This window comes from Hemitrygon akajei, chromosome 14, assembly GCF_048418815.1.
Source record: "Hemitrygon akajei chromosome 14, sHemAka1.3, whole genome shotgun sequence".
NCBI lineage: Eukaryota > Metazoa > Chordata > Chondrichthyes > Myliobatiformes > Dasyatidae > Hemitrygon > Hemitrygon akajei.
Window position 1 is genome coordinate 92730254 of NC_133137.1, and position 23813 is coordinate 92754066.

At 38.5% G+C, this 23813-nt stretch overlaps 1 protein-coding gene across 20 annotated transcripts in view; it reads left to right on the plus strand.

Moving 5' to 3' along the window:
• The window catches only part of magi2a (membrane associated guanylate kinase, WW and PDZ domain containing 2a), a 556955-nt gene that overhangs the window by 491337 nt on the left and 41805 nt on the right, over positions 1-23813 (plus strand). For all 20 annotated transcript variants that reach the window (XM_073066607.1, XM_073066606.1, XM_073066590.1 and 17 more), the window contains 5 exons: positions 4562-4807; positions 12958-13146; positions 13270-13441; positions 19721-19919; positions 23524-23667. In XM_073066607.1, coding sequence (XP_072922708.1) covers positions 4562-4807; positions 12958-13146; positions 13270-13441; positions 19721-19919; positions 23524-23667 — 950 coding nt within the window. The remainder of the gene's footprint in view (positions 1-4561; positions 4808-12957; positions 13147-13269; positions 13442-19720; positions 19920-23523; positions 23668-23813) is intronic.

Below are 23813 nucleotides of genomic sequence, written 5' to 3' on the forward strand. Positions count from 1 at the left end.
TAATTGAGGTTACATTGAGTGCCTCAGCAGCCTTGCAGGACCTGGTCCGTAGCTTTCTTCTGAAGTGTAGGTGCAGATGATACTCCACAACAGTAACATAATTTGTTTGACCAGGCAAGTTTCTAATTAGATGTTGTTGCAATATTGTTCAAGCTCATTTTCATTCCTGACTGCAACTCAAATGCATCTCTGGCTGCTGTTTCCATTGATTAACAATTTCAATTGTACTTTTAAATTTGAGTTGTGCTTTAGGTAGGATCTATTTTTGAATGCTTTCTTGTAAGATTCTGCAAACTAAATGATCTCTTAGTGCATCATTAAACCCATCACTGAATACAATGCTCAGACAGTTTCTTCAATTCAGCCATGCAAACTGAAATGGACTCCCCTTTGACTCCACTTATGAAACCTAAAGCACTCTGCAATCAATTGTGGTTTCGGTTCTCAATGTCCCTTCATTACATTCATAATATCAGCAAAGCTCATTTCCACTGGCTTGGTTGGAGCAGTTAAACCTCTAAACAAGCTCTGTGCTTTTCCACTAATATACTCAGCAACATTGGCAATCATTTTTCATTGGCTGTTTCATTAGCTTCAAAATACCACTCAATTCATTCAGTATACATCATCCAGTTACCTGTTGTGCAATCAATCACATCTATCTTTCTGATACAGTTTTTTTTAAAGTTTATTATTATTACCCAGTACCCATTGTTTATAAACCCATGAATTTTGTTTTCTGCTATTTTTAACTCAGCCATCTCTCTCCGCTTCCAAAGAAACACAAGCTGTGTTAATTTTAAACTCAAACATTTTGCTGTACTTCAACAGGTAGGTAGTCATCTTGAATTAATTTTAAAACATCCTTGTTGCCACTGTTATGTTTTGTAACTCCAGAAAATAATCGAAGGAAAAACACAGGAGATGGGGTGACTGAGTTTTTAGTTTTTCTTGAGTGAGGCACTCACATATAACGCAGTGGTGTAATGACATATGCAATTTGCATACTTTTTACCTATAACCCATAATACATTATATAAACAAAGAATGCTTAATCAAATAATATACTTACAATATTACTCAAATATTACTGAAATATTGATACACTACACTCCTGAATTAAGTGGCAGAGCATCAACAAGCTGTAGGCCTCTGGTATTCTGACTGAGCAATCTGTCTACTGAATGTGCACGAGGTACGGAACATCTACGGGCGTGCACCACTTAACGTCTGATCGCATATACGTCCGTAGTCCCGATCGGAGAACATGACATAGCGGACGTAACCAATCTCATGTATCGCGTGTCTCTTGAGTGTAGTAGCGCTATCTCTGTGTTTAATTTTCTTTTGAAAATATTACCGTAAAGTGCATCATGGCTTCCAAACGCAGCAAAACCACTCCTAGTGATAGCAGCAGTAAGAGGCGAAGGAAAAGTGTTGATTTGGAAGTGAAACAAAAGGTTATTTCATAACATGAAGGGGGAAAACCAGTGAATGCTATTGCTTGGGATTTAGGCATGTCGCACTCGACAATCATGACGATCCTGAAAAACAAAGAAAAACTTCTCAAAGCTGTTAAAGGATCGGCTTCACTGAAAGCTACAACGCTCACGAAAATGCGAGAGGGGCCTATATTGGATATGGAAAAATTGCTAATGACATGGATTGAGGACCAAACACAAAAGAGAATCCCTCTCAGCACACTGCTAAGGCACAGAGCTTGTTCGAAATGCTTAAAGAAGAAGCAGGACAAGACTACGATACCGAGTTTAGTGCGAGCTCTGGGTGGTTTAAGCACTTCCAGCAACATTTTTTGCTGCATAATGTAAAAGTTAGTGGTGAGTCTGCAAGTGCTGATGGAAAGGCAGCAGAGAATTTGTTGAAACCCTAGATAAGCTAATTGTAGAGGGAGGTTATTTGCCCCAGCAAATTTTTAATATGGACAAAACCTCCTTATTCTGGAAGCGACTGCCTGAAAGGACCTTCATCCATAAGGAGGCCAAGTCAATGCCACGTTTTAAGGCTGTTAAGGACAGAGTGACAGTGTTGTTAGGAGGCAATGTTGCTGGCTACAAGTTAAAGTCACTTGTTATCTGACATAGAGAAAACCCCAGGTCTTTCAAGAACATCAATAAACACACACTACCTGTGTACTATAGGAGCAGTAAAAAGTCCTGGATGACACAAATGCTGTTTCAGGATCCCCTTCTAAACTGCTGTGGCGGTGAAATGGAGAAAAACTGCTTAGAAGAAGGCATACCTTTCAAGATTTTGCTAATTGTCGATAATGCTCCAGGACACCCCCCTTTCATTGGTGACCTCCACCCCAACATCAAAGTGGTGTTCCTCCCACCAAACACCACCTCTTTAATACAGCCAGTGGACCAAGGGGTTATTTCTGCATTTAAGGCCTACCACCTGAGGAGGACTTTTGCTCAGGCTATTGTTGTAGCAGATGACGCTGGCAAGACACTGAAGCAGTTTTGGAAAGAATACAACATCTACCACTGCATAAAAAACCTTACTTGGGCCTAGGATGAAGTAACCAAAGAATGCATGAATGGCATATGGAAGAAAATATTGAAGTGGTATGTGCATGACTTTAAGGGATTTGAAAAGGATGAGGGGATTGCAAAGATTAATAAAGTTGTTGTTGACATGGCAAACAAGTTCAACAATCTGAACTTGGACATAGATGATGAGGACATTGAAGAACTCCTAGAGGTGGTCCCTGAGGAACTAGCAAATGAAGAGTTGCTGGAGCTAGAGCAAGAGCGAATAGCTGAAGAAGAGGCAAGGGAAAAGGAAGCTGCAGAAGGAGAAGAAGAACAGGTGCAGAAGAGGTTCACTGTTAAGGGGTTAGCCAGATTCTCTGCAGGCCTTAACAGCTTGCTGAAGAGATGGACCCAAACACTGAACGCTTTTCACTGATAGAGAGGAATGCTCATGTAGTGTTTGCTGCATATAGAGAAATTTATGAAGAAAAGGAAAAGCAAACTAGGCAAACAACACTGGACATATTCCTGAAGAAACCAACACTTTCTGAAGAAGTGGAACACTATGAGGAAGTTGTGAACAGTGATGTGGATGATTCTGATCCTCTTTGATAAATTGTGTGTGATATAGGCTATTTACATAAAAATTTAAAAAGTGAATAAAATTAGAAAGTTTAAAATGAAATTAAAAATTATAGTGTATGTATGTATTATAGTGTACAGTATACAGTTTTAGTGTAAGTTTTTGGCTATTTAGTCAATGCAGATACACTACAGTACTCCATATAGGTTTGCTAAGTATATAATATGGAGTTTGCACAATGCCCAAATCACATAACGTCCGATTTCACAGAACATATCGTGGACATTAAGCGACGCATACCTGTATTCTAATTGTTTGAATGGACTGGAACAGCTGGGAAGGAGAAAGCAAGAATAAAGTAGTTCCTATTTTTGTATTAATTGAGTTTGATATAACATCTTGAATTCTTTATCTTTAAAAATGTTAATAACCTTTACATTATCACTAATCTTCTAAAGGTTCTGAATGTAAGTCACATTAAGAAGTGTTCAAATTCTTTAAAAGCTTTGTTTAGCCAGTAAAGCCTAGAAGTGTAGCTTTTCTGGCTGTCAAATGTCTTTCAGCAGCTTTATCAAGTGAGCTACTTCTGACTCATCTGGGCAGTGCCATTACTTCACACTGAGCCCTGTCTCGAGGCCATTTTTGATTGACATGACACTTAACAGCAAATTACCATCAACAGATTTGCAAAAAGTAAGTCTGTTGTCGGTGTCTATGTGAGTTTGAGCTTGATGGTTCACTCCTGGAAGTTAAGCATTGGATTATAAAGTGAAAAAATTGCTGTTGGAGAAAATGGCATTCATTACAATACTGCTTGTCTGCTGACAACACTGTGCCTGCCAATCTGCTGTCAGCAAGTGAATTATTTTACAGAAAACAAACTAAACAAAATATCTCTATGACTTCAAACAAACAGAACTTATGGCTGAAATTGCAGCAAGTTTTCTTGATAAAAGCCTTATGATTTTTCAGCAAATTCTTCTGAGTGGAAGGTAGTTGTTCACAACCACCATGCATATAGGCAATTTCCAACAGCAGCATTGTGACTTCTATGCAAGTTAGAAAATATGTATATAGTGCAATATTGGGTGTAAATATCTTTAAGACCAACTGGTGACTGTACCTTGCCAATAATATTTCAGTAAATAACAAGGCAGAACCTGTCTGTTTATGTGAAAGTCAGGCATTTTAAAAATGCCATCCCTCATGATATGCTTCTTTTGATAAAATACCCATGTTTTTAATTTGAATCATCAACTACTTTCCAGTATTGATTTGAAATTACCTCCATCTTGGCCCTAAAAGACAACTCAGCAATACATGGCTTAATGTTATAGACACAGTGTCTGGGAGATCTACCAAGAAGTAAAGCATCTTTTGAGTTTTATCCCTTCAAATAATTACCACTAGGATCAATGTGAGGCTAACTCTTGTGATCCTGTTTTCCCTTACATTAATAGACCATATTCAATTTGTTCTTCAGGTGGGCCATGTTCAGAAAATGGTCGAAGTACAGGATCAGTATCCACGCATCATAGTTCTCCAAGAAGTGATTTTGCCAGTCTCTCAAACAGCATACAAGCCCCTCCCACTGGTTCCTCACCTGCAGAGAGTTTGGTCAGTCATGCTGTTCAAGCAAATGATGTAATTATACACCGTAAAGAAAGTGAGGGCTTTGGCTTTGTGATCATTAGTTCGTTAAATAGGCCAGAAACAGGTGCAATGCCAGGTAAGTGTAATTTTAAGGAAAAATCCTAAGCTGATGTTTTCATCATTTCTTTATTGACACTTCAATTTTTACCGCCAGGACCTCCCACTGGAAGTATAGCAATTCATTTTAATGAACAAATTTGTATCTATTTCTATCAAGAGGTCAGTTACATATTGTTAAGATTAAAAACTAAAGCAAAACAACTTAAATTTATAATAATTGTAAAAATAATCAGCAAAATTTGCTTTATTGATTGGACATTTGCTTTTGAAATTAACTTTACAGCAAGGCAAGCATTTGTTGTCTTTGAACTGGGTAATTAATGAGACTATTTCAAAGGGAATAAAGCGCAACATGAAATTACTAGATTATCATTCCTAAGGGATACAAAGAGGATCCAAAGGATAACTTGTTTTCTGATTTTCTCTGTAAAGGAACCATCCCATCACTATCAAAGAGCTTTGCAGCAACCAGTTCATTCCAACATTACGCTAACAGGACATTTAGATTAGTTTTGGATGTTATTCTCTGATAAAGTAGCGGCTTTCTTCTGCTACTTAGGAAAAGATATGTAATGTACTTGAGAACTGAGCGAGAAAGGTTTCTCTCAAAATAGTCAGGGAGCATCTGTGAAAAGTAAAACAATAGTGAAAAAGAATTTTTCCTTGAGGTAGAGTGAAGGTGATCTACAATCATTTTGTTGCAATCATACGACAGAATACTGGGAGAATTGAGTAGTTTGTTTATGAGAACCAGGGTTTAGAGGAGTTTAGTCAAGATAGTGTTGGGAATCAGTAGGCTTTTGATTGCTATTCATTAATAGACTCAGCCCCAAAATGAATACTGGGAAGTTGTGGAAGGAAAAAAGATCAGTGATCAACCATGCAAGGAACAGAGAAGAACCCAACTGAGACCAATGAAATTTTCCAGTTGCATAGAACAAACAGCATTAATGCAATTATCAAGCTCATGACAAAAATGGTGAGGGAGGAATTGGAACACTTACAACATGTAAACCAAACTGACTAGGGGGACTTAACTGGCTCTGCAGAAATTATAACTAGACTTAGTTAGATAATTGTTTCCATAAACATCTCATAAACAAAGCAGTCTCAAAATACACAATATCCTGATGTAGAGTTTGAGCCAAAATATTGACAATTGCTTTCCCCCATTGGTGCTTCTCAATCTGCTGAGTTCCTCCAACAAATTGTTTGTTGTTCCAGGCTCAAGCATCTGTAGACCCTTGCATCTCTGTAAAATACACAACAAAGACAGAACAATCCTGCTATTTATATAAATTACTAAGTGACTGCTAGTGTAACTCAAAAATAGAAAAAGGATATACATTTTTTTAAATTTTTCTCTCTTGATGGAGGTGGGGAGCAACCTGAGCCCTTGATCTTGTGATAGTTCAGACATTTTTGGAAAAGTTGTAGGAAAGCAGGATGGTAGATGATAATAAACTAATAAGTAATGTAGATTTGTGTTTGCAAACCTTCTCTAAGTCTTTAAGCCTAATTAATGATATATTACTTTGTTGTGGATCATTGAAGTTAAGACTAATAACAATGCTTCATTGGTATACCCCAAATAAAAAGCTGAAAGAACTCACAAATCCAATTCACATCAATGACCATCAGTTGATCAATACCTCTGCTGAAATTCAAACTAATAAAGCATAAATCAAGGCATCTACTCTTATGACAATAAAACACCTTCCAGTATCTTTCTGTGATTTTTAAGAGATCTTAATATAGTCTTGTTTAAAGAATAATCTCTTGCCATATATAGCAGACTCAAGCTTACTTAGTCTCTGGAAACCTGTTCATATTTCTCTTGTCATGACTGAAGCTATTTAAGTTGAACCAGTTTCATTTAGTGGATGCGTAGAGTTTTCAGACTGGTGTTTGTTTTTAAATTTATCCACTTTTCAATATTTGCAGTGAAATTGTATGTTCATTCTCAATATGCATTGCATCACTAATACAGAATAACTGTTTATTCCAGTAAATTATTTCGACATTTTCTTGCACTACTAAGAACATGGTGACTAGAACTATACACAATATTTTCAAATGTGGTCTAATCAGTGTCTGATACAGCTACAGCATGATGTTCCATTATGATCAGTGATCCTGTCTATGAAGGCAAGCAAACCAAATGCCTTCTTCACAACATTATATACATGTGTCACTATTTGCAAGGAGCCATGGACTTACACCCCAAAGTCTCTCTGTTCACTAATACATCTGAAATCATTGCTGTTCACTGTCAGTATTAGATATGACCCAAAATGCATTACCTCAGACTTATCTGGATTAAATTCCATCTTTGCTTAACTTTCCAGCTAATCTACGTGAGTCCCTCTATATCCTTGGGTAACCATCCACAGTATCTATATCAACAAACTATTCATTTATTCAGAAATAGAGTGCAAAACAGGCCCTTTTGGCCCAGCAACCCACTATTTAAACCTAGCCTAATCATGAGACAATTTTCAATGACCAAGTAATTTACCAACCAATATGTCTTTGCATTGTGGGAGAAAACCAGAGCACCCAGAGGAAACCCATGTGATCACAGGGAGAACATAAAAACTCCTTACAGATGGTGCTGGAATCAAACTACAAACTCTGATGCCCTGAGCTGTTACAGTGTCACAATAACCAGTACACTCCCATGGCACCCTATCAGAGGTTTATAAATGGTTGAGTTTGAGTGGTCAACTAGAATGGGAAATCAAGTTATCTGGGTGGTTTGGGATGGTGGGTGAGGGATGAGAAAGCTTGGAAAGGTCATTGGGAGAACCAAGGTGCCAGCACTGTGTAAAGTTTGAATGGACTTTTGTAGATGGTTGCTTGATGGGATGGATGAATGGCATGTATTAATTTTGAATCATTGTTATCATTCTGTGTTGATGTAATAATTCCATTACAATTTTAACTTACTATTGAGAAATGAGGGCAATGAATGCTGTTAGTATTTCCAAGGAGGTTATTACTCACTGGAGCATGACCAATGGAGATGTTCAGTCAGCAGCAACCATTTTAGCTGAAATATACCTCGAGCAGTAAGGACCCACAATAGATACTGTAGATGTAAGGAAAATAAATTGTTAACTTGTGCTTTCAGCTTCTTAATAAAGCAAAATAATGCTAGCCCAAGCAGTATTTTTACATATCAGGGTTATCATTAACATATGAAACCTTGTTACATATTACATAATTTTCTAAAAATGCTGTATAGTTGAGAGGTTATACAACTATGTTCTTATTTGATCATTTATTGCAGAAGACAGCATTGATTTCCCATGTTAATTGGGAAAATTGTGCCAAGTGGCCATAGTATTTCTGATGAAGGTATGTCCATAGTGCTATTGGGTAGAGAATTCTAGTATTTAGGGTAAGCAACAATGAAGAACAGCAATATACAGTATATCCAAGTGAAAGAATTAACCCTTGTCTCAGTCTTAAAAACGTGTACCTCCTATTCTGAGACTGAGAACTGTGGTTCCAGAATCCATTGTGATAGAAAACATCCATCCTAGACCCAACCTGTAAGAATTTTGTAATTTTCAATGAGATTTCATTCTCCTAAATGCAGGAGAATACAGACCAAGTGCACACAATCCCTCCTACAGCAAAAATGCTAATGCTGGAACCATTCTAGCAAATCTTTGCTACACTCCCTCCATGGCATGTACATCCTTTCTTAAGTAAGGAGACCAAAACTGTAGGCAGTACACCAAGTGCAGTCATTGTAAGACCCTGTATAATTACAGAAAGACTTAAACATTTAATACCCCTTGTGTTAAAAGTTAACATTCCATTTGACTTCTAATCACTTCAGGTTGACATTTCAGGCTGTGACCCTTCAACAGAACCGGAAAGGAAAGGCAAAGAAGCCAAAATAAGAAGGTGGGGGAGGGGAAGGAGTACAAGATGGCAGGTGATATGTGAAGCCAAGTGAAGGGGGACGTGGGTGGGTGGTTGGGGAGGGCAGATGAAGTGAGAAGGTGGGAGGTAATAGGTAGAAAAGATAAAAACTGAAGGAGGAGAAATCTGATGGGAAAGGAGAGTGGACTATGGGAATAAGAGAAGGAGGAGGGGAACCAGAGGGAGGAGACGGGCAGGTGAGGATAAGAGAAGGAGTAAGAAGGGAGCCAGAATGAGAATAGAAAGAGAGAAGGGGATGGGGAGAAATTACTAGAAGTTAGAGAAATCAATGTTCGTGTCATCAGGTTGGAGGCTACCCAGACAGAATGAGAGGTATTGCTCCTTCATAGTTAGTATGTCCTCGTCGTGGCAGTAGGGGAGGGCATGGACTGACATATCAGAACAGGAAGTAGAATTAAAATGGGTGGCCATTGGGAAATCCCGCCTGTTGAGGCAGATGAAGCAAAGGCACTTGACAAAGTAGTCACTGGGAGGACCAGATACAGTAGATGACCCTGACAGACTAGCAGGTGAAGCATTGCCTCAGGAAGGTTATCTCTGCAGTCCCTAGGTGGCTGGTTATTAAATTGCCACTTGTTCAGTGAGCTGTGGTGTACAGATAAAATGAAGAGAATGGTATCTGGGAATCATTTCAAGTCATAATCGTGGGTGGCACGGTAACATAGTGTGGACGACACAATAGCATAGTGGTTAGCACAGCACTTTACAGTTCTAGTGACCTGGGTTCAATTCCTGCAGCTGCCTGTAAGGGGTTTGTACATTCTCCCATAACCTCATGGGTTTCCTCCAGGTGCACCAGTTTCCTCCCACAGTCCAAAGATGTAATGGTTGGTAGGTTAATTTGTCATTGTAAATTGTCCTGTGCTTAGGCTAGGGTTAAGTTGGGGGGTTACTGGTTGTCGTGGCTCAAACGCCCAGAAAGGCCTATTCCATGCTGTACATCAATAATAATTGTATAAAATTTCATTGTAGAACTATGCTTTTATTTCATTTTCATTGAAATTCCATGGGAACTATTAAGTGTTGCTCAATATGCATATGCTTTACTGTGCTGTGATTTATTGGCTCTTTCTTGTACAAAAATAATGAATATCAATCTGCCCACAACAATCTAACAAGCCATTTTAATGACTTTCAGTCCTTGAGTTATAGGTTTCAAAGTATAGCTTCACATTCCTGCAGCACAAATATCAACTGCTAATGACAGTTCTGAGGCTCAAGAGTTTATGAAATCTGCTTTTAGGTAACAAATTACCTCAGTGAAAGATTAGTCATTGGGGTGCATTCCAAGCTCAACGACAGCTGTTCCCTTGAATAGAGTTTGGAATTAAGGACCATACTCTCAGAGGGTGATGCAGGTTGAACAGTTTTCCATTAATCCTGTAGATTAGCTCAATTCCAGTGGAAGCTTGTTAAAGACAAGTTGTGGCAAATCAAGGAGAAAGATTGAAAAATCTGTTGGAGCAATAATGCAGCTTTGGCACCAATGTGTATTGAGTTTGGCTCTGTAGAGGGCCCACTACGGTTTGTATGTTATAATGAAATAAACATTAAATGGTAACAAATTTCTATAGACAACCACTTTTGAGAAGGATAAACTGAATGAAGGAGTTAAAGGACTTTAAAAGGTCAAATGCTTCTCCCTTCATTTCATTTTGGGGTTGTTGTGCAATGATATTCCTGTATTCTCTGCCTCCACTGGAACAGATTAACAATGAGTCAGAGAAGAACTCTTTGCCAGGCAGTTGAAGAGGACCCTCGTAAGCACTTTCCCTGTAACAGCCAGCAGGAGACTCTTCTTCAGTTATAATATTTTGATTTGTATATATCCTTTATAATGTCATAATCGTGGTGTTTCAAAGGTTCCTTGGAAAATCTCGCCATTCCAATTTATGGATGTTCGGGATTCCTTAATGCCAAGACTTAGAACCTTAGCACGGATACTATTTGTGACCAAAGCCTTGGTTTTACCTGGGAAGAGTCCTTTTCAGGTTCCCCTGATTAAATACTAGACAACAGCACTCCACGTACTTGTCAGGAGCAAGATCCCATTGCAGTTAGCTTCCCAGAAGCCTTGCCAAATACGCCTTTCCAGAAGGTTATATTTTTTCTTATCCAGGCACTGCAGTCACCCAGGAGAATAAAATTTCCCTTCCCTGGGATGTATACCAGTGATCTTTTTCAAGGTTGGAATAGAAGTCCTCCTTGGTCTCATCAATAGCTTCTGGGGCACTGTTCACTCTAAGCAGCACAGCTGTGTGGCTGTGCAATAACTGAAATGCTCCCGTGCACATAGCCTTTGTCACCATGAAGCTGGGATTTTCTGTTATATAATGTTTTATTAAATTGCCGTGCAGTTTTCAGGCCATGCAAAAATTTACTGCTCCGAGCAATGGTTAATCTACACATCTGTAAAAAAGTTAGAAGGGTCGTTGCTCTGGGGTTGGACCATATGCACTCTGTTAATCATAAGTTATTGGTTCCATGTTAGAATGAGGTAGAAGGCCATGAAGCAAGGATTTATCCCTGGGGGGAGCGGAGAAATGGCTGATATGCAGGGTAACTCATTGTTGATGGTGAAGCTCATTCTAAATGTTAGTCTTTGGGTTTAGAAGAGGACACAGAAAATTTCTATAAACTTACATATTTAAAGGGCATGGCAATTTTGCAAGAAGATGTTGAAATGGAGGAGTTTTTGAAAAACATTTGTTGAGCTTGTGGGCTGCAGAACATTAACAGAAGTCACGGTGTTTGATGTCAGAAGGAGACCATTGCACTCATCATTGAGTGTGAATAGATAGCAGCGGAAGAAGTGATATTAATGAAAGGGGGAAGTGGAAATAAAAGAGGTTAATGGATAAATGGGTTTCAAGGAGTATAAACGGAAGTGGACGCTGCTGTGAGCAGACAAATGTAAGGAAGCAATGTGTGAGCAGTAATTGAAAGGCAATGCGAAGTAAGAGAGTGTGAGAGCAGGGCTTGAAGGAATCTGTTAGCATCAGCTCCAGGAAATGGAAAATGAATTATCATGGGAAATTAAAAAAAAACACACTAGATAGTTTGTAAGGAGAGAATAAATACAATCTCAATCAACTGACCCCAAACAGCAGAATGAAGGTCAGGACCAGGGAGATTGGCTGGTGAATTATTCCTTGTGATAAGGAATAAAGTGGTTAATTGTGATTTAGTTTCTTATTCCCCTTTTGCTAAAATTAATTGTCCTTTTATGAAATAAAAAATACCTACAATTAACCCTGATTACGTCTTTCAGATACAGAAACTTAATATGTACTGTACTGCATGCTGTTGAATTATACATCACAGAACTGCATTGCACAATGGCTTTGTTAGATTTCTTTTTTCAGGTGTCCATGCACTTCATTTCTTTTGCGTCGTAGATAAGTATTATTTGGTTATTTCTTATTTAATTTACATAGCCCACATGACTTGTGTTTGTGTGTCAGCTATTTTAAAGCAGTTAACATATTTCCTTGTTGGCGAGCACGATGATATGGGGAATGGTCCTGGGCCTCCAATGTTTGGAGTTACTGAAATGTAGGCAGAGTTTTATGTGATATAATTGAATCGGTCTAAATATTATTAAGTGGGTATGTGTGGATGTGTAAAGTCCTTTGACTTGTATGTCTTTTTAATTTTTATTTTGTTAACATTATTTTGATTTTAAAAGGTTCTTGGTGATTTTGAGTGTTTATAAATGTCAAAAACACCCTTAAGCATTTAATAACAAATCGAACTACTTTTACCCTGTTGATGACCTTGGCTTCAGTTACCTAAACCCTAAGCTTAGGCATTCCCTTCCTAAACCTTCTTGTCCATACCTCTCTTTCTATCTTTAGGGTGCTCCTTAAAACATAACACTTTAGCAAAACTTTCATTCATTTGTTCAAGCATCTCCTCATGTTGCTCATTGTGATGTTTCTTACGAGAATGTCCTGTGAATGTCCTTCTGACAAAAGTGGGTTGATTTAACAATGATAGTAAAAAAAAGTTGTTACTATTGCATTGTTCTGGGGTGACTGTATGAAAGACAGTGGTAGTATTCTTTGAACATAGATTCAGTATTCCTACTCTCTAGTTTTGTATGTTTGTATATGAAGTATGTTTTTGACATTGCACTAATCTTTGTCTATTATTCTCTCTCATTTTCTCCCTGCAATCTCCTGATGCTTTAATAAACATTCTAAATAGTGGCAGTACCTCACAAAATTGGACGTATCATTGAAGGTAGTCCTGCAGATCGCTGTGCAAAACTCAAAGTGGGTGACCGCATCCTGGCAGTGAATGGACAATCCATCATTAGTATGCCTCATGCAGAAATTGTGAAACTAATCAAAGATGCAGGCCTTAGTGTCACACTACGCATTGTCCCTCAAGAAGGTATTGTCTTGCCAAAGCAATTTTATAAAGTAAATTTTGAGAAGTGAAATGTGCCAATATGAGAAATATTTAACATGTGCAGCAATCTGAAAGCTTTCTATTGATTGTTTGCATCCATTGTAGACACAAGTAGTCCTGCTTCTGCGCCAGGTTCAGAAAAACAAAGTCCCATGGCACAGCAACACAGTCCCATGGCACAGCAAAGTCCAACAGCACAGCAGAGCCCTTTAGCCCAACAAAGCCCTGGAGCACAACCACCTCCTCCTCCTCTTCAGTCACAAGGACATAACGGCAGGTATGGAAACTGTCACTCCTTAATGAGTGATTATATGTCAGAGAGATCTTCTTTTCATTCTCCTGGTGACAGCTAAGAATATTTCAAGACAACATGTTGTCGAATTGAAATATTAATGACAACAAGATTTTTTTTATTACTGCACATGTACATTTTTAACGTTCTGCAGTGGTTTGTAAGAATAATAAGGAGTCTTAAACTTACATCATTTAACTCTTTCAGTACAGAATGAACTTTCATCTTTTTAATATTCAACTTCCTTGCTTACAAATGACCTTTTCTAAAAGAGATCAAATTTTTATAGGCATTTGAAGAACAAAATACTAAGGACTAAAATGTAAATGCAGCAATATAGTAAGCTGTCTCATCTTGCCCACTGGACACTGTCTCAGCAATCAAAAGTGAATTATATTTAACAGACTACTGTTGCATCACTCTAAATTAATGAATGTCTTGCTGTTGGAAAGAAAGGATTAAGAGCAGGAGTAAGCCATCTGGTCCAAGTTTTCCCTGCCATATTGATCTTGTTGCCAGAATTGATGGATTTGTGGCTAAGTTTGCAGATGATACAAAGATAGGTGGAGGTGCAGGTAGCATTGAGGAAGTAGGAAGTCTGAAGAAGGACTTGAACGGATTAGGAAAATGGACAAAAGTGGCAGATGGAATACAGTGTGGGGAAGTGTAGGATCATGCACTTTGGTACAAGTGTTTTTTAGATGAGGGAACAACTGTAATTACCGTAGTACTTCGAGTGCAGTCTCACCAAGATCATATTCAATTTCAGTAATACATCTTGACTACTGTACTTGAATCCATTTGTAATTGAGGCCAACATACAATTTGCCTGCTTGCTTGCTGCACAAGCATGTCAGCTTTCAGTGGCTGTATACAAAAGTGGATGACCTCATTTTCCCCCCACATCATGTCCCATCTGTCATGTTCCTGCGTAGTCACTCAACGTGCCTATCTCCTCATGAAGCCTCTTAATATCTGCCGCCCACCCACCCCCACCCTGCATTGCAAGATCTCACATCTCACATTGTGTTATACCATCAGTAAAATTGGAAATAAAGGTTCCCTCAGCCAAAACGTTAATGCTATATTGAGTTGCTGGGGCCCCAAACACAGATACCTGAGAACTCCACTAGTCAGAGACTTGACCAATCAGCTGGGTGGAACTTTCTAGAAAGTATTCTGAAAATGTAAGACATTACATTCACTTGATTCTACACCCCCCCCCCCAGTGTATAGGTCCCAGCAATTTCCATGATCTGGATATTAGGCAGTAGTTTCCTGTTTTCTTTCTTATTCCTGAGTTATACCACCATGTATGCAAACCTCAAATTTGCAGTAATTGTTCCAGAATCCATAAAATTTGGAAGAAGACAACCAGAGCATCTCTCTGTGGAAGGGTGGGTTTGTAAGTTTGCAGATGACAAGAAGCTCGATGGTGTTGTGGACAGTGTAGAAGGTTGTGGTTGATAACAACAGGATATTGACAGGATGCAGGGCTGGGCTGAGAAGTGGCAGATAGAGTTCAATCCAGTAAAGTGTGAAGTGATACACTTTAGAAGCACGAACTTTAAGGCAGAGTATAGGGTTCTTGGCAGTGTGGAGGAACAAAAGGATCTTGGCTTCATGTCCAGTGATCTTTCAAAGTTTCAGTGCAAGTTGATAGGGTAGTTAAGAAGGTGTGTTGGCCTCTGTTACTCAGGGGAGTGAGTTCAAGAATCATGAGGTAATGTTGCAGCTCTGTAAATCTCTGGTTAGGCCAAACTTGGAATATTATATTCAGTTTTGATAGGAAGTACAGTATATGGAAGCTTTGAAGAGGTTGCAGAGAAGATTAATTAGAACGCTGCCTGGATTAGTGAACGTGTCTAATGAGGAAAAGCTGAGCAAACTGAGGCTCTTCTCATTGGAGTCAAGAAGGATGAGAGTTGATTTGGTAGAGGTGTACAAGATAATAAAGAGGCATAGAAAGAGTGGACACCTAGACACGTTTTCCCAAGGCACAAATGGTTAATATGAGGGGCATAACTTTAAGCTGTTTGGAAGAAAGGTTGGGGGGATGTCAGGGGTGACTTTTTTTTACACAATGTGGTAGGTGCAAAGAATGTTCTGCTGGGATGGTGGTAGAGGCAGATACATTAGGGACATTTAAGAGTCTTTATGATGGACACATGAATGAAAGTAAAATGGAGGGCTATGCGGAAAGGAAGGGTTAGATGATCTTGGAATAGGTTAAAGGGTCGACACAACATCTTGGCCAAAGGGCCTTTTTTATGTTCTACGAATCACTGTTGGATGTTCCAAGATTTAGATGTTTCAAAAGGGATGGGCGCGGGGTAAAAGAGGTGGAGGAGTGGCATTGCTAATCAGGATTGTATTACTGTTGTTGAAAGAGAGGATGCTGTGAATGAATCATCTACTGAGTCATTGTGAGTGGAAGTCAGAAATAGGAAAGGAATCACTCTACTGGGAGTATCCTATAGATCATTCCCCCACCCCCCCAAGCAACAGAGAAACTGAGTACATCAGGAGGCAGTTTTTGAGAAGGTTAAAAAATAACAGGGTTGTTGTCATGAGTCAAGAGAAAAAAGGAAGTAAACTTAAGGTTTATGAAGCAAAGATCAGACAAAGCTCCTGAGAGTTATAAGTTAGCTGGAAGTTGAGAATGGACTTAAGAGCACTAGAAGGACTCATGAGAAACTGAGTGGAATTAAGAAAAACTTCAAAGCATTCTACATGTAGATGAAGAACAGAAGGGTAACTGGAGCGAAGGTAAGACCAGTCAGGGATAAAAGAGGAAAGATGTGCCTGGAGTCAGAGGTAGGGAAAGTACTAATGCTTCAGTATTCACCAGTGAAAGGCACCTTGATGGATGTGAGCAGAGCAAAGAACAGGCCAAAGTGCTGGAACATGTCAACATTAAGAAAAAAATATGTGTTTAAATTTAGGATAGGTAAGTCCCTGGAACTGGACGGATATACCCCAGGTTACTACAGGAAGCAAGGGATTAGATTACTGCACCTTTGAAGATGATCTTTGTGTCCTCACTGGCCATTGGAGTAATATCAGAAGATTAGAGAGTAGCAAATGTTACTGTTTTGTTCAAGAAAGGTAATAGGGAAAGCTCTGGAAATTAGAGACCAGTGAGTCTTATATCAGTGGTAGGCAAACTTTTGGAGAGGGTACTTAGAGACAGGAATTAGAAGCATTTAGAGAAGCATGACCTGATTAGAAATAGTCAGCATGGCTTTGTGAAGGGCAGGTTGCGCCTCACAAGCCTGATTGAAATATTTGAGTAATTGACGAAGCAGGTTCTGTTGGCCGCATAAGTCTAGGGAAGACTATCTCTGGCCCCGCCAAATGTGTGAGATTGAGGTGTAAGCTCACTCAAAACCCCCTGTTTGTGTGGATGCTGAGTGATTTATTACCCTGTTACAAATCAGTACCACAAAATAACAGACAGTACACCATATACAATTAAATGATTTAGCTTTATAGTTCTTAATTTGACTGAAGAGTTAGTAAAGGAAAAGCAGAAATAAGAGAAGGGCCCATTTTAATGAAACAGTCTAACATGCACAAGTTGGAGCTCATGGTTTCCCCTTTGCCAATCCTCCATCGATTCCCCCGGGCTTCGTCGACTCTTGGCCCCACTCCAAGTCCACTCCTACAACCTCTCCTCTCTTCATCTCTCACCGAACCAAAGACCCAGATCACCCCAGTGTCAGGCACATGGCACGAAAACACCCTCCCGTCATTAGACGGCTCACATTCCAAAGTGCCTGTTATCTCTAACCATCACCAAAACACTGCTTCTACAGAAAGACTATTACATTAGCAGTGAAACCTTGCGCAGGGTGTTACACAGGCATGTGGTGAATATGAATTTTAGTAAGGCAAGGTTTCCTACAGCAGGCCCACTCAGAAGGTTAGGAGGCATGGGATCCAGGGCAACTTGGCAGCATGGATTCATAACTGGCTTGCACACAGAAGGCAGAGAGTAGTAGTAGATGGAGCATATTCTGCCTGGAGGTTAGTGACCAGTGCTGTTCCACAAGGATCTGTTCTGGAACCCCTACTCTCTGTAATTTTTATAATTGATGAATAAAGAATTTTTTTCTTAATTTTACACTTTTAAATACTAGCCATTATCTGTCCACTGAAATATTTTCTAATATAATAGTTTTCCAGTTAACCGCAGCTAACCTGCCCCCCAGAATTTTGTTATTGCGTTCTGATTTCAAGTATTTGTTATCATCTGAATGTACATATATACAACCAAATAAAACAAAGTTCCTTCAGACCACGGTGCACCCACAAAACATACGTTACACTCAGTACATAAAGCAAACTATTACCATAAATAAATTAATAAAATATAATTCAAAGTGCATGTAGTTAGCAGCATTGGTAAACAGTACGGTAAACAGATTTCTGTCCTAGTGACGAGACCTCGGTTGTGGCGGGGTATTCATTAATTTCACAACCTGAGGGAAGGAACAATTACCCAGTCTGGCATTCCTAGTCCTGATGCTTCTGTATTCCTTTCTAACAGCAGTGTGTTAAAGAGATTTTGAGATGGGTGTTAAGGATCCTCAACAATGCTTTGGGCCCTTCGTACACAACGCTTCTGGTAAATGTCATGAATAGGGGGATTTAAGAATTAAAGAGGAGGATTTGGATTTAAGACTCTTGTTTGTAATTGGCTTACATAATTTTAAAACTCAAAAATCTTATTATCTTTAATGATTACTCTTTTCTAAAGGTTAATTTACAACAAAACCATTAACTTTTCCTCACTGTATAGTACTCGTTCTAAAATGCCCTGTCCTCTTTATGGTTCTTCACCAACATAATGTCATTAACTGATTATTTGACCTACCTGATTACATCTCGCCTGACATGCCCAACATCACAACTACTTTTTATTGGCCTAAGGTAACACCCATCTATGTTTATTGACCTTTATTATTCTTAATCCACCCAAATGGAAACAGATAATGATCTGCTAAACCAAGATAATTTCCACCAGTATATTAATCACATTTCATTCCAAAACGTATATGCAGAGAAACACAAGAGTTAATCCGATTGGCAGAGGTTACAACAGGCATGAGATATATAACCACTTAAACCGCATTAGTGGAGTTTGCAGTGTTACACAGGGAAAGTGGATAAGGCATCGGTCTAGTGATCTGAAGGTCACTGGTTCGTGTCCTTGAAGCAAGGCACTTAACCACACATTGCTCTGCGACATCACCGGTACCAAGCTGCTTGGGTCCTAGTGCCCTTCCCTTGGACAACATCGGTGATGTGGAGAGGGGAAGGCTTGCAGCTTGGGCAACTGCCGGTCTCCCATACAAACCCTGCCCAGGCCTGCACCCTGGAAACCTTCCAAGGCGCAAATCCATGGTCTCATGAGACTAACGGATGCCTTTACTGTACTATACAGGGAACACCCTGTACTTCTTTAAAGATTGTCTTTCGATCTTTGATATCCATTTGGAAAGGTAAGCAAGCACGGTATAAAGACATTTGTGATATTATTACAAATGGCAGTCATGAAGACTTCCTCAATCTTAATCAATCCCTGAAAATCACAACACTTGAAATGACTAAAAAGTGAATGACCTTTGTAGTGGCTGATGTTGTTTTTGATTAGGGCTGCTGCTGCCATCTAGTGGAAATGTATGTGGAATATTCAAGTGTTAGGAACAGAGTTTTTAAAAAAATGAGCTCACAAAATGCTGGAGGAACTCAGCAAGTCAGATAGAATGATGAAGAGCCTCAGCCTAAAACATCAACTATTTATTCGCCTGTATAGACGCTGTCTGACTTGCTAAGTTCCTCCAGCATTTTGAGTGTGATGCTCAAAATTTCCAGCATTTACAGAGAGTCTATTGTGTTGATGAGAGTAGGTATGAGCTGAGTAAAATTAAGGCTCATTCTAACCTTTGCATGTGGTAGTATCATAAAGAAATTTGGTAAGAAAAGATTCTACATCAAACTTACCATTTTATATGTTATTCCTTTTACTGTATATTTCTAGGAGTTGCATCAAGTAACTTACCGTAGCACCAATTAACCGTCTTGGAATTCCAGATGCAATTCTTGCTATAGGCCTGCATTACTCATTCTCTGAAGTTCACTAGGTTTTAATCTGTCAGGCTAAAATATATTAATCTAATTATTTGAACCTTTTTTTAAGGAACAAAATGTTTCTTGAGATGGTTTGTGTTAATTGTAATATTGAGTATGTTTATCTAGTTACAGGTCAGAAGTGAAAGCAAGACAAGATGTCAAACCAGACATTAGGCAACCACCATTTTCAGATTACAGGCAACCTCCAGCAGCAGATTATCGGCAACCACCATCTCTCGATTACAGGCAGCCACCTTTATTAGACTACAGGCAGCAGCCTCCTGACAACCGACAGTATGCAGTGTCTGAATACAGACAACCACAGGTGGGAGAGTTCAAATATTCCAATTTACTGACCGTAGTAATTTTCCATAAGTGAATACATTAATAATATTTCAGGATACCTTTCGTGTATTGAAACCATAGTACAATATAATAGTTGATTGATGATCTGTGAGAACTATATCTGTGCCGTATCTCTTCAGGACTTTACAACATTAATATAATGCTATTTTAGATTACATGTTTTGATGACTTAGGCACATAATTCAATATTGAGAGAAACTTGACAATGCAGACAGAAGATAAGAACAGGAGAGTGTCAACAGAATGCTATAGTTTTGTGAAATAACCTTGAATTGCAACTGAAAAACCCTGGTTTCCTTTGCTGTGTAAGTCTAGGGAAGACAACTTCTGGCCCTGCCAAACTAGTGAGATTGAGGTGCTCTCCCACCCCAAACCCCCAGTTTGTGTGGTTGCTGTGTCATTTGCTACCCTGTTAGAAATTGGTGCCACATAATAACAGACAGTACACTGCATATGATTAAATTAATGATATTTATGAATCTTTAACATCTAAAAGATTAGTAAAAAATAACAAAAAGAAAAGGGCCCATTCTAATTAAACAGTCAAACATGCACAAGTTGGAACTCTTCTTGAACTTCTCTGTCACTCACAAGCTGGGCCCCCGTAGGCGTGAACGCCCACACCGCCTTCCGAACACCGCTCACAATCCATCTCAAACAAACGGGTCTCCCACCAGATCGTACGCTACAACCGGTTCTCCCCAGCAACTTCTCTCTCCATCTCCCACCAAACAAAAAAAGACCAAGCCCAACCTTATTGACCCTCACAAAGAAAACCTCCCGTTAATTGGATGGCACACATTCCACATCATTCTTTATCTTCAACAGTAACCCAAACAAGCTGCTCTTACAGAACTGCCAAAATGAAATACATACAGCATAACAGTAAAAATATGAACAAGGCATTACACAACATTGGCTAAAATGCTCATAGAATTTGAGAAAATTATTTTTGTGTGCAATATCAACTCAATTTATAGGGAAAATGCTGCACTTATAAATCATATTTGACTTTAACAAAGAAAGCTGACATGGTTCTATAGAAGATGAACTGTAACTTTAAGTAGTGAATATTGGTAGGATGAATATAAACTGAACAGCACTACTTTAATAGCAGTGGAATACCCAGAAAAATTTCACAGCATATGCCAGTGAAATTCAAGAGACTACTAGACAGGTATATGGAGGAATTTAAGGTGGGAGGTTGTATGGGAGGCAGGGTTTAAGGGTTGGCACAACATTGTGGGCCGAAGGGCCTGTACTGTGCTGTACTATTCTATGTTCTAATGCCTTAAATATGCAGGGCGTTGATAAATTTATTTACAAATCATGTGGAATCTTTGATTTTGCAATGGACAATTAGAGGAAAAGGACAAGAGAGTAAAAATGAACATTTACAAACCAATAGCAATAAAATACAATAATTGCTATGTTCACTGCAAGCATTGAGCAGGTACGTATTTTGTTTATAAAATCAAATGCTAGACGGCAGGATTTTATTATCCCCAAAGTTCTGGCAACAGCATAAAATCATTGAAATATTATTGAGTGCCAATATTTGTTTCAATAGACATGAAAACTTAATTAGGTCAAGTTTTAGATAGGTAGTTATTGCCTTGGCATTCATTTTGCATTACTGTCTGAAGTTAAAATGATATCCCTTGTGTTTTCTTAAAGGCTAACAAATATGTATAATATGTACTCAATTAAATATAAAACTTAAAAGGCAGCAAGTTTATTCATTATATTTTTTTTTTATTTATTGAGAGACCACGCAGAATAGGTGCTTCCAGCCCTTGGAGCTACGTCATCTGGCAACCCCCAATTTAACCATAGCCTAATCACGAGACAATTTACAATGACCAATTAAATGAATTTGGTCTGTGCAGTCATGGGGAAAACATACAAACTCTTAACAGACAGCAGCAGGAATTGAACTCGGGTCACTGGTACTGTAAGGCATTGTGCTAACCACGACATGACTGTGCCATCCGTTTATAAGGTTTTGAAACAAAAATGGTTGAATAACTTGCTGTATCTATTTTATAGTTATTATACAAGTCTACAGATAAAAAATTGTCCCATCTTAACTTATTTCAGATTCTACCATTCCTTTTTACCTGCAACAATCCTTACTTAATTTCAATTCTGCAGTTTTTGTAATTTATAAACCTTTTATGTTTTCACTTAAATATGTTTGATCTGACACTAGGGAAACTAATGCCATAATTTCTGAAAACAACCATTAACTAATGAATTAATAGAATTAGGGAAATTGTACAACAAGTCAGCTCATTTTGTAGGAAGCAATGCTCTGCTTACAAAATTATACTTGCCTTTAAATTAAAGATAATTTCCTGAGCTAATAGGACACCCTGTAACATTGGTGAAGTGATTGTGTGAGAATAGCTCAGAGGATCGATATACTTACTTTCCCTCCAACTGGTAAACCTTTAGCAGAATAGGATAACAGCTTAGAAAGTCAAGACAAAACATAGGCCGAACAAAATGGCTTGAAGATGTTGGAATTTGGAGCAACAGACAGTCTGCTGGAGGAACTCAATGGGTTGACAACATCTCTGGGGTCCTAATGCAGGACATTGACCTGAGACTTCAACAATTCCTTTCCTTTTGGATGCCTAAGAGGAAAAGATTTAAGGTATATCTAAGTTGGATCTGATCAAGTCGCCATGGTAACCAAGCTGAATTATCATAAAATTATTTACTCATTTTGTGGGCTGCTTCACATTGTCCACCTGGTGGCATTGCTGCTTTGGAGAACCCTGTGGAGAGAGCCTCCTACAAATTTTCCCTCAGGGGATCACGAACAGTGAAGATGTCAATAATAGCTGGCAATCCGTTTGCACTGACCACAAAATCAGTCTCTGTGAATATTTAGTATTTACCCTATAATGTGGGATAAAATTTTGAACAGAAGTTGCTTGCTTCCCAAGAAAATTTCCACACCTTTATAATACTGAATCTCAAGAGCTGTTTTCATTTTCTATATAAACTACCACAAGTTATAATCAAATGCTCTACAATGTAGTAGAAAAGTCGATATTTTGATTTAATGTTATATTATTAAATCAAAATTATATTAGGGAAATATTAATTTTAATGATGGTCGTTTAATCAGAATGCGTTTGTGTGCATTGTCATTATGTAACATAACGAGGGCAGACTGCTGGATATTTCTCTGCTTGGAAAAGAAACACAGTTATTAATAATGCCATACAGTTCTTAAATCCCACATCAAGTAGTACTTCATATTAATGTACATAGGAATGGCTAGATATTGACCATATGAATTGAAGTTAAAAGTTCACCAGCATTTAAAAAATACTGATTTAAGAAGATTTTCACAATGGAATTCTGCCATTACTATTAATTTGTCCTACAGTTCATCTAAGCAATATTCCTGAGCTGCTGTTGTTTCAAAATATCAGGAATTTTCAGTGTTTCTATCCAATCTGATTGGATTTACTATGTTAGGATACTAAAATCTTTAAACATTTGATGTAGTTGGTGTATCTTTTGTTCTCCTTTACATTTTCACGTAGGATTTTGATTACTTTACGGTTGATCTGGAGAAAGGTGCCAAGGGATTTGGATTTAGTATTCGTGGCGGCCGAGAGTATAAAATGGATCTCTATGTATTGCGGTTAGCAGAGGATGGACCAGCTATCAGAAATGGAAGAATGAAGGTAAGACAACAATTTACTTCTGGTTAAATGTATCACAGTCAGACACAGCAATTAAGATATTTAAAACCAGAGTGATTATACAGAGGGCATACGTTTAGAACACAGAACAGTACAGCACAGTGCAGGCCCTTCAGCCCACAATGTAA